At 46.3% G+C, this 11,135-nt stretch overlaps 1 protein-coding gene and 1 pseudogene across 4 annotated transcripts; one reads left to right on the top strand and one right to left on the bottom strand.

Annotated features, from left to right (window-relative positions):
* The first annotated feature begins 1,682 nt into the window (after positions 1-1,682).
* Positions 1,683-6,184, top strand: FBXO27 (F-box protein 27). Of its 3 annotated transcripts, none has more exons than XM_088672835.1 (6): positions 1,683-2,137; positions 2,880-3,217; positions 3,909-4,020; positions 4,282-4,377; positions 4,478-4,613; positions 5,624-6,184. In XM_088672835.1, exons 1-6 carry the CDS (start codon positions 1,977-1,979, stop codon positions 5,858-5,860), a joined length of 1,080 nt encoding a protein of 359 aa, XP_088528961.1. In that variant the 5' UTR covers positions 1,683-1,976; the 3' UTR covers positions 5,861-6,184. The 3 variants fall into 3 exon arrangements, with proteins under 3 accessions (XP_088528961.1, XP_034973604.2, XP_088528962.1); XM_035117713.3 differs by lacking the exon at positions 1,683-2,137 and adding an exon at positions 2,469-2,620; XM_088672836.1 differs by lacking the exon at positions 1,683-2,137 and adding an exon at positions 2,489-2,620 and having other exon boundaries at positions 2,777-3,217.
* Positions 6,185-9,005: 2,821 nt separating this feature from the next.
* LOC118086279 (mitochondrial ornithine transporter 1 pseudogene) lies at positions 9,006-10,176 on the bottom strand (annotated as a pseudogene). Its single transcript, XR_015950728.1, has one exon. The product of XR_015950728.1 is annotated as a mitochondrial ornithine transporter 1 pseudogene (transcript).
* Positions 10,177-11,135: the final 959 nt, after the last annotated feature.

The raw sequence follows: 11,135 nt of genomic DNA, 5'->3' as shown, positions 1-11,135 counted from the left end.
TGAAAAAAGTTTGGACATCACTGGCTTAGGGCCTCATCAAACCTAAATCCAGTCCTGCCCATCTGAGGGACTTTTCACATTTTAAAGGATTTTTGGGATTTATATATTTATTGGGGGGGTTGGCTTGGACAGCTCAGTCTCAGGCACGGGTACAGGCGTACGTGGCTCTGCATGCCATGGCTGCTGCCAGCCCGAGCCAGGAAAGAGACATGCAAGCATTGGCGCCGGCAACACCAGCTCAGGCTGGCAGCCACTTGGACTGTCCTCTTTTTTGCTTTTCAAGATATGGCAACCCTAATTCATAGAATTGTAATGTTGAAAATGACACCCGCCCACCCAGGTCATCTAGTCCAACGCCCTGCATGCGGGAATCTTTTGCTCAAACCCACAACCCTGAGATTAAGAGCTCTGCCAACTGTGCTACCCACAGGGATGTTTTCATTCTTAACATTTATACACACTCTTCCGTTCAAGAATCCCAGGGCAGTGTTACAGCAGCATAAAAATATTTCAAGGCAATTTACCAGTATTGAAGGCTTGACTGTGATTCCTGCATTGCAGGGAGTCAGACTAGATGACCGTGGGTTTCCCTTTCAACTCTGCCATTTTATTTTTTCCCCTTTGCAAGTCGCCTCTTCATTTTGAAAACTAAGTGCCTGAAGAAGGGAGAGAGCATCCGAGGCACTGCCCCCTCACCTCATAGTGAGGAGTGCAAGCAAGCAGATATTCAACGAGGCAGCTTCCTCAAATATATGAAGAGATGGGTAAATGCTGCTGAAATCTTGCCTGTTGCCCCCTCCCACTGGTACAGAAACGAGGGCAGCTCTAGTTAATTAAAAGAACAAATATACTTTCACAGGCCCTGGAGAGAGCTCCAGTCATAGATGCTTTACTTGAGATTCCTGCATTGCAGGGCTTTGGACTAGATGACCCTTGGGTTCTTTCCAACTCTACAATTCCATGACTTTATGGTTAAATTAAGCCCAAATGTGGAGGAGGGAGAGTATTATGAAGACTGTCATGTACTTCTCCAGAATATCGTGGGTGTTTTCCATCTTGACGGCTGAATCACTTTCTCTTCTGCTTCTATTTACACGTCTGGGCTCTATAAAAAGAAAACAAAGAGATCCTATCGCTTTGAATGTTATTTTCCTTGTAAACTGAAGAGCAGTAATTCTACCCAGACATGGTTTGTTTCAAGAACAGATTATAGCATGTCCTTTAAAAAGAAGTGTGGGGAGTTTAGCTCAACCCTCCTGTTAGTGTGATCTGAGTAATCCTATCAGAAAGAAACTTTCCTGGCTGGGTGGCTGGCCCCTGCTGTGTGACCCATCCAAAAATGTTTATTGCTGTCTCTGAATTTGCCCATTTGATTAATTCAGCACCCAAAAACAACTGTCAACACATTCTGTGAAACCAAGAATACTGTTGGTTTCATTCTGTGAAACCAAGAATACTGTAATTGAATGTATCCCTTCTTATTTTTAATGTTATAATAACGTCGCCCCTCCCAAACGATGAGCATAGCTTTTACAATAGGAGGGTGGGATACAAATACTCTTATAGATATACAGCATTTAAAAAAACCTAAGCCATTGACCTTCGCCTGGCCACATCTTGTGGCCCTGGGTAGAAATGCTAAATGTGCCTTTCCTGGACCCAGCAGATGCACTGGATGACCCAGAACTACAGGGAGTAGCACATTTTCCCTTCTACTTTGGAGCATCGCGCTCCGGAGCCAAGCAGAAAACGGAAGTCCAGCCCAGGCAGAGAAGATGTCATCCCGGAGCTGAACTGAAGCCGGGAGGCAGGAGGATGATGGAAGAGGCGCAGGGACAGAGAGGGTCCCAACAAGGCTAGGAAGGAAGAGGGCCCCGTCCCCTGTTGATCTTTGGCAGGGAGGCATGGGGGCTCCTCCAATCCCCCACCAATTCGACCGGACGAAGGAACTCCTGCATTACAGGGGGTTGGACTAGATGACCTGTGGCACCCTTTCTCTCCACTCTACAATCCTATGGTTCTGCGGATGCAGAAAGAGGGCGGCAGGGCTCCTGCGCACCTTCCACAGTTCTGCTAAGGAAGATTTTGGCAGGGATCAGAAGGCACTCCGCCCCCACCCCCACAATATCTTTCAAAGGTAAGCTTTGGGCATTTACACTCTGATCCGCTGTTGCTTGGTTCTGCTGCCTTGTTTTAATGCTCTCCTTGGTTTGAAGCGAATGGTTATTTTAATGGTGCGGGCGGCTTCCAAAGTTTGCATTCCCCCCCGCCGCCGCTCTGCCATCCCCCCCCCCACGCCGCTCTTTGCCCAGCGCGTTGCGCACGAGGAAGCTTCACCTATTGAATTCCTGCCTGCCGCCTGGAGTTCCAAGGCTCGTGATCGGAAATGACGGGCGTGGCAAATGCCAATCAACCCTTTCGCCAATCCTCGCTAGCTTTGCTCTTGCGCGCGAAGGACCCGCCCCTTTCTCTTCCCCGGCAGCTGATTGGCTTTTCCTGTCTACACGGGAACCAGGTCCTGCCGGCTTCGCTTCCTTTCCCTGCTCTTCCTCCAGGCGCGGTTTGTTTTTGCGGAAGGAGTGGTCCCTGGGCAAGCCGGTTTATACCTGCGATGGAAAAGGTAGAGAAACGTCGTGGTTTCTGCAAGAAAACAAACAAGCAGGCATCACTTTGCTTCTCGGTGGGTGGGAGAACCAAGCTTGAATTTGTTGTCTGCACTCCAGTTCACTCTTAATTATCACAGCAAGAAAGCAGCCTCAGGTTTTTTCCTTTCCAGGGTAACACTACTCCCGGGAGGATGGGGGAGAAGAACAGGCCTCTGTCCCAAGGTATTTTAGTTTAAAACGTATTCAACTTTTATTTCTGAAACTTGACCACAGTGAGAGACCAGACATGGGACTTGTAAAAAGCAAGAGCACTTCCACAAATGGAATGGAAATCCAGTGCCTGGTGGATTTGAACCCGTTGCCCGAGGAACTGCTGGAGCTGATCCTGAGCTGGGTGCCTGCCCAGACACTGGTGACCCACTGCCGCCTGGTGTGCCACAGGTGGAGGGACCTAATTGACAGGCCCACAGTCTGGAAACTTCAGTGGGAGAGGGACCCACGTATGCACGATGCCATTGAAGCTGCCCACCGATGCCCCCGAATGGACTGCAGCCGAGTCGGGGTCCTGCAGCCCTTTGGGAGGAACCTGATCAAGAATCCCTGTGGGGCAGGTGAGGGAGCTGTGCACGATGGGTCAGGAAGGTGGGAGGCAGGTGGGTCCCAGGGAGTCTAAAGTTCATAACTTGTACCTTCAAATGCCTGCACTCTATTCAAAGACACTGTTGGGATTGTGGTGTGAGGAAACGTACTCTGCGTATTCCCAGAGACAATTCTCAATGCTTTCCAAAGCAGGAGCTAAAAACAGCTATTAGTCATGATGTCAAGGTCTGTCCTCCCCTGGCAGAAGCATTACCGGTATGTCTCTGAGTTCTGGTGGTGCATTGTACTCATGGATGCTGGATCAGTTGGGCCTTGGGCCTGATCCAGCAGCCAGGCTCTTAATACATTCCTACGTCAACTTGGGGCTCATTCACATTTACTTTTTACCCCAAGCTTTCTAGGCACATTTTGATGTTTTCCCAGTTTGTGTCTGAGCTGTTCCGTTGGTTTGTTTTGCACTACTACCTTCCCCAGGAAGACCTGCTCTTTAATGCTGAATTGGAACAAACGGCGATTCAGGTCTTTCATGGATTGCCAAGAGTGTTTCTTCGTGGGGAAAGTGGCAGGGCGGGAAACAAAAACAGACAGTGTCCAGGAAAGCACAGACCTGTGCCTAGAAAGTGTGGAGGAAATCAGTGTGGATGAGCCCTCGCAGTTTGCATCCGAAAATATCTCCACTGAAACCCGTTATTGTGCCCACAGAGCAGTTTCGACACTGGGTGATCCGGCATGGAGGGGATGGGTGGAGAGTGGAAGAGAACAGACAGCAAGTGGAAGGAGCAGAGGCCCAGACTTGCTTTGCCTCTTCATACGTGTGAGTCAATGTGGGCAATGTCACATTCCCCTTTTTTGGCAACTCCATTTCCCTGTGGCCTGGGACATCCTTTTTAACTGCAGCTGAAACGCTGCTGGTGGTGAGTTACCACTTTTCCTTGCTATTCCCTTACAGGTCACAAACTCTTAGCTGCTTTGTGTTTCTGTAATGATGCCGTCTTTCTGGAAGACGCAAGGAGCCCAACACGCTGTAAACATAGCATTAATGTCTTTCTTGTCCCCCCCACTCCCCCCCACCCAGGTGGTGTGTAAAATCACAGCTGATTGATTTGCTGAAAGAAGGTTTTCCGGAGGAGCTCATGGATACCTGCCAACCTGATGTTATTATCTGCGACTGGTGAGCTCTACTCTTCTTTTGATCTCCAGAGAATTAGCCTACATATGCTCCTTTCCTTTCGCTGCCTTGGATATACCCAATCCTCTGCCATCCCTTTCAGGTGGGGTGCCCGGGAAGACTGCGGCTGCAGATACAAAATCCGCGTGGAGCTCCTGGCAGCGGATTGGTCAGTAATCGCCGAGTTCAACGCTAATCCAGATCCCATTCCGCAGTGGAACGACGCCCAGTATCAAAAGGTGTTATTTGCTATCTCCAAGGCCTATTTTCCTTCTTTTTAGGATTAAAGATCCTAGGTGCCAAAAGGCTGCATGGGAATAGTACTGATCCAAATGCAGATGCAAAGCCAAAACCTGGGGGTGGGGGTGGAGGAGGAGTTAATGGACCACTAAGGAGGCATGGCAGCCTCATTTGTCAAAACAGCAAAACCTAAATACAAGTGTCAGGTAAGATTACTTTGAAGCTAATTATATTAAAGTCAGGGTATTCAGTTAAAACTCTGAATTACTGCTCCATTCTTTGCTAGGTTTGCCCACTTTATAAGGCACAGGGAACGAACCCGTGATCTTGGCGTTATTATGTAGTAATTTTAAATGGGAGCATTGAAGGGGACAGAACGGGAGAATTCACATCCCTTTCAGGAACGGGAGCCTCCACCATTGATTACTTTGCACCCTCGCATAGTCTGTTAAACACTATAACCACCTGCAAGGCGATAAAACGCCTCGAGAGTGACCACCTACCCCTAGTTTTAACACTAAACCATAGCACTCAGAATGCTCGTACAGAGTGTACATGGATATGCTGAACACAGAGGCTGAGAAAAGATTTAGACAAGTAAAATGGACAAGTAAATTATGTCAAAACGTAAGGGCCATCATGTACTCCAAAGGTAGCCTTCTGTATCGTGAAACACTGATCTGCAGAGACACCAATAATAATTTTCACTTTGTTTCATGATACAATCCTGCTCTTGCAAAACCTGTTTGAAATCCAAGGCTTCATCCAAACTCATTAAACAATTCAGGCACTGGTGTGACCATGCCTGTATCGCCATGAAAAAAAATCTCTTAACAGAGGAAGACCGACTGTATGGAGAGCAACATCGGCCAATGTTGCCTCTGGAGGAAGCGCTGCAAGGCTTTAATCAAAGCAAAAAAGATGCAGGACATGAGAAAGCTTTTTAAGGTGTTGCTGCTTTCCAAGGGTGCTCCTTCTTGACTTTTTGCTCCCCTCTCTGCCTCTGTAGGTGTCCCACGTTTTCAGGAGTTACGGCCCTGGTGTTCACTATGTCCAGCTCTGGCACAAAGGGGTGGACACACAATTCTGGGCAGGGCATTATGGGGCTCGGATCACAAACTCTACAGTCCTGGTAAAACTCTCGCCGGAGCCCCTGCGGTCTCCCACCAGGGTGTTTTTTTCGCTGCCGCCAAAACATATTCCACCCAGATCACATTCTTCCAGGTGGAGAAAAATCCTGAAGTGATGAGAGGACGTTGTTTGCGGCTTGCAAGGAGGAGTTTTGAGATACAGGAACCTAAACATATATATTTTTTAAAATATATCAAATTAAAGAACCCCTTGGGTTCCCTTACTGTGAAATCAAATAATCCATGTTTAACTAATGTTCTGGGGTTTTTTTGCACTCTGAAAATAACTTAAATTCACAAGAGACCTTGAGCAAAGGCTGTTTTTTAAAATATATATATATATATTCTATTTTTTTTGTTTTCTATTCTTTCTGCCTCCTCCTTTCTTCAATTTACTATAATAATCTCGAATCAATCATTCAATAAAATTTTAAAAGATTTGGCTGGTTCCTTGAAACTGAATATTCCGCTTGCAGCAACCAGCATCTTCCAGGTTCTTGGGCCCAACCACTCTCTCTCTTAAGACAACCATGCTAGTCTTAAAATATTAAAATGTTTGTGTTTTGGGCACCTAGACAAGCAGATCACTAAGGGAAGAAAAATGGAAATGGCCCGTTAACCACAAAGGTCTGTAGGAAGACGTGGCTGGAAGACACTGCGCAAGGGATATCTTCTCCCCCACCAGACCGGAGGGGCCTTTCAAAGTTTTCTGCCTCCACTTCTGGGGCAGGATCCACCCAAGATCTAACTGGGGACCATGCCTGCAACAAAATAGGCCATGGTGACCATACCTGATAACAAAAAAAATATTACGTCACACAGGCAACCGGGACAACCAAAACCCATGAATCCATACTCTGTAAGACTTAAGAGAATGCAGAGGGGAAAACAGAAGTTGGCAAATGTCCTTGGCTAGGGGTTGCCATAGTTCGAAGAGCAGAAAATTAGGACACATTTTCCAACTTCTAGTTTTAACTATGGATCGCTATGACGAGACTGCTCATAAAAAAGAGGACGTGCTTTGGGAACAGAGGACAATATAGCAACCATACGGCCTCCAGCCCGCAGAAATTCCTCCTAATTTCCACTAAGGATGGAAGATCCCCTAAGGATGGAGTGGGATTCCTCAGCTTCAAAATCTAATGCTAACAACCCTGGGGCAAAATGGAGGGAGATGGGCTAAAGATTTTGGATATAATAATTCAGTTAGAATCCTGGAAAAGGTTGTGAAAGTAAGGTATTCATTTTACTGCATGCAGTGCACTTAAAGAAAATGTTATGAAAATGATGTACAGATGGTACCTAACACCAGCTAAACTTGCTAAAATGTACAAGACAAGAACCAACGAGTGTCGGAAATGTAAAGAAAGGGAAGGTCTCTTCTACCACATGTGGTGGACTTGTAAAGAGGTAAAGGCTTTATGGGAAATGGCATATAATGAGTTAAAGAAAATGTTTAAAAATACTTTTGTTAAAAAACCAGAAGCCTTTTTATTGGGTATAGTAGGTGAAGAGATACCAAGGGGAGATAAAAGACTGTTCAAGACTGGAAACAAGAAGTACCAACGAAAGAAGAGGGGCAGATGAAGATGATGGACTTTGCAGAACTGGCGAAGCTGACAGGAAAAATCCGATACCAGCAAGATCAAGTATTCCAAAAGGACTGGAGTAAATTTATACAATATCTGAAAGATTATCGTAAACAATTAACATCCCTTGCAGGGTTGTCCGATGACTTGTAATGAGAAGTTTTCTTGACTTGTAGTGAGAAGTTTTCTACCTTTCTAGATTTATTTAAATTTTGAGCTATTTTGTAATGAGTGCAATTGGAATTGGAAAACGTACAAAATGCAATGATATAAAGATTAATTTTGAAAGCCATGAGGCGGGAGGGAAGGAAGTCGATAGGCTCTAAAGAGCCAGGGAGGTAAAGTGGATAATAATGATGTGAATGTATATTATTAACTGGAAAATACAGTGGGGGGGGGAGTCTTTGATCCCCTGCTAAATTTGCCCGTTTGCCCTCTGACGAATTAATGACCAGTCCATAATTTTAATGGTAGGGTTATTGTAGCTGTGAGAGACAGAATAACATCAAGAAAAACCCCAGAAACCCAGAAGACAAAAGTCAGAGATTGATGTGCATTATAATGAGTGAAATAAGTATTTGATCCCCTATCAACCAGCCAGATATCAGGCTACCTGGTATCTTCACTGTATGTAACCAGCTGAGAAAAATGTGCTGTGTGTGTGTGTGTATGAGAGAATGAAATGGAGGAGGGAGAACCTTCTTGTGAAAAAATCCTGAGGGAAAGAGCGTTTATACATGTTATTTGGCTGCAAAATCTTCTAGAAATTGTTGCCTTGGAAAGGTTCACCTGGCCCTCCAGGCCTCGAGGAGGTGGAGGCAGCTCCGTAAAGGGAACCATTTTGAGCTTGGCGTTAATCCAGCGGAGGAGGAAAAAGGCGGGAAAACGCCTCAGCTCGAGGGTCTCTGCCCTGTTTGCTCAAATCCCTGCCTGTTCTGAGGAAAAATGTCTAACCTCTCCAAAGAAACAACCCTGAAACAAAAAATAAAATGATTATCATTAGTAGAAGTAGTATTATTAGGTTTCTGAGGGAGGGAGGAACCGACAGAAAACCCAAACATTTTTGCAACTCCCTCCAAATAGAGGGATGTTCAGAAAATAAAAGCACACAACCTGACGTACCCAGTGCAGAGAGTAGGCTATGCCCTTCCGCAAAAACTAGGCCCAAATTAAAGTTTTTTTGTGAAAAATTAACACACTGCAGTGGTTTCGTTACACAAATGCATAGGCCTAAACCCTTTTGCTGGAACATGAGGAGATCAAGCATGGCAGATGGCCGTCCAACTTCTGCTTAAAAACCTGCAGAGAAGGAGAGTCTACAACCTCCCAATGTCGTTTTCATCAATGTAGACACTATTGAAAATGTCCTCTGGAGATAATGGGTTTAAGGGCAAATTGGATCATGCCCTCAGAGACATGTTCAGATACCTGGAGATTCCAGAAGTTTTAAATATAGATTATTTTCATTATCCTTTTATTACAGCAAATACTGTTCATCTTAGGTCGCGGGAGGTGATGCACTTCACAGGGGTTGAGATCATTGTGCAATGTTGCTTTAATTGGGGAGAGAGAATCCTTCAAAAGAAGGGTGGATTATCATATTTTTTCATTACTGGAACAAGAATTGCACACCTATAGCCAAAGCTACTTTAATAAAAGTCGGGGAAGAGTTGGAAGGATTTTTAATAATGGCATTCATTCACTCTAGGAGCTTTTTACATTGACCCTGGGGGGAATTCAAATCCACATTCTGTTCAAGTATTATATTCTTCTTATTTGTTTGGTTTTTTTAGGGGGGAAAACCCAACACCAGATACTTTAAAAAATAAAACCAGAATCTTTAAAACTTGATTTTTTGTTGTTCTTGCGACAGCTCTCGTGGCCTATAAAGGTTTCCACTGATTTAAAGTCTACAGTAAAAAATATTACATATCAAACTGGTTCATCATCAGTTTCCGACTGTACTCATAGGCAAGGAACAAGGCACCATTGGCTGGGAAAGCTCGAATCATAGTAGGTTTCAGTCCTGAGTACAAGGCAAAGATACCTTCTTTCCGGAGCACGCTTGCAAACGTGACCATGAATCCTGCCTGTTTTCCAGTCATGGAAAGAACCTGAATTCTAGTCTTGATGCAGTCAATGGGATATACAGCAACCCAGAGACACATGCCACCAAAACCGCCGCTGATCATCAGCGCCACAGGGCCTAATTCCTCTTTTGGCCTTCCAAATGCAAAAAACGTCCGGCTCAGCTCATAGCCTCCAAAGAACAAAAAATAGCCTGGGATTTCACGCAGCAAGGTGCTGGACCCGCCACGGTAGAATCCAAGGGGACCGTCCTTTTTCAGAACATCTCTCACTACCGACCAAACTGTATTGCGTCCGCGCACGACCTCCCCGGATAGCTGCATTTCGTGCATGGCCTGCAGGCGACACTTCACAAGTTCTGTGGGGCAGAGGACCAAGGTGGCAAAGGCAGAAGCAAAGGAGCCGGCGGCAGCGTTTTGAAGGTCGCTCAGCTTTGCCTTCCTGTCCAGTCCAGCGATGCTCCTCACGACGCTTTGGCAAAAGCCGTAGCACATGAAGAGCACGGAGTTTTCAGCAATGTTGGCGACCAGAGCCGGGGTGGTGCCCTCGTAGAAGCCGCGGAACCCCACTTGCTTGTAAATCTTCACAAAACAGTCCACAAATCCCCGGTACATGGCAGGGAACGTCTGCATTTTCACCTTGACGGTATCAAATGGCTGGCCAGTAATCACACGGGCAGTGCCTCCTGCGGCCCCTGCTGTGAGGTCAATGGCAGCTTGGATGACAGGGTTACTTTTCATGTTTCCCACTGGTTTTGTGGTGGCTCTAAATCATGAGGTTTGCTGCAGCCCACGGGGAGATGTGATGGGTACCCCTCTCCAGCTCCAACTTGCCACTGACTCGCCTGCCCTGGACCCCCTTCTTCTTATTTGTTGTTGCTATTATCTTCTTCTACCACAACTACTATATTTCAGTCCTTTTAAAGCACTTATGGTGGCTCACATAATAAACTACTGTATAAGCAATTGCAGTGGGTCCCCCCCCCAACAAATGCCCCATTGTGATGTTTGAGGCAGCTTTACTTGGTCAGAACAACTGCCGGCCGGTGGAGGAAAGTGGTGCCCACAGGCATATAAAGTACACAGCCTTAGAGAGATGCAGGCAGCCCCCCCATCTTACATTTAAAAGGTAAAGGTACCCCTGACTGTTAGGTCCAGTCGCGGACGACTCTGGGGTTGCGCACTCATCTCGCTCTATAGGCCAAGGGAGCTGGCGTTTGTCCGCAGACAGCTTCCGGGTCATGTGGCCAGCATGACTAAGCCGCTTCTGGTGAACCAGAGCAGTGCACGAAAATAGTTACCTTCCCGCTGGAGCGGTCCCTATTTATCTACTTGCACTTTGACGTGCTTTCAAACTGCTAGGTGGGCAGGAGCTGGGGGACCAAACAACGGGAGCTCACCCCGTCGCAGGGATTCGAGCCACCGACCTTCTGATCGGCAAGCCCTAGGCTCTGTGGTTTAGATCACAGCACCACCCACGTCCCTAGCTTACATTTACACATGTGTAAAAATTAAACCACTTTCTCAGAGGCAAAGCATGCCTGCGTTATCAGAGCCGGATGCTTAATTCAGCAAAAAGGTCATGGTTGGCGGTATCTGGTTTTAGACATCGCAATATATTACCAACTACCGGTAAACATCGCAATATACGGATATGTCACAATGTCTGCAGTCAGGATGGAGCTATGTAGAGGCATTGGCTTCCTTCACGGTTT

This window comes from Zootoca vivipara, chromosome 6, assembly GCF_965207765.1.
Source record: "Zootoca vivipara chromosome 6, rZooViv2.hap1.1, whole genome shotgun sequence".
Classification (NCBI taxonomy): domain Eukaryota; kingdom Metazoa; phylum Chordata; class Lepidosauria; order Squamata; family Lacertidae; genus Zootoca; species Zootoca vivipara.
Note: the sequence above shows the minus strand (reverse complement) of the source record. Positions and strands in the feature narration are given on the sequence as shown.

Bases quoted from the DNA above. Each gene is read 5' to 3' on its own strand.
- FBXO27 (XM_088672835.1), top strand. From the start codon at position 1,977: ATGACCTGTGGCACCCTTTCTCTCCACTCTACAATCCTATGGTTCTGC. The intron at 4,378-4,477 runs GTGAGCTCTACT...CATCCCTTTCAG, and splicing joins GATGTTATTATCTGCGACTG to GTGGGGTGCCCGGGAAGACT. The intron at 4,614-5,623 runs GTGTTATTTGCT...CTGCCTCTGTAG, and splicing joins ACGACGCCCAGTATCAAAAG to GTGTCCCACGTTTTCAGGAG.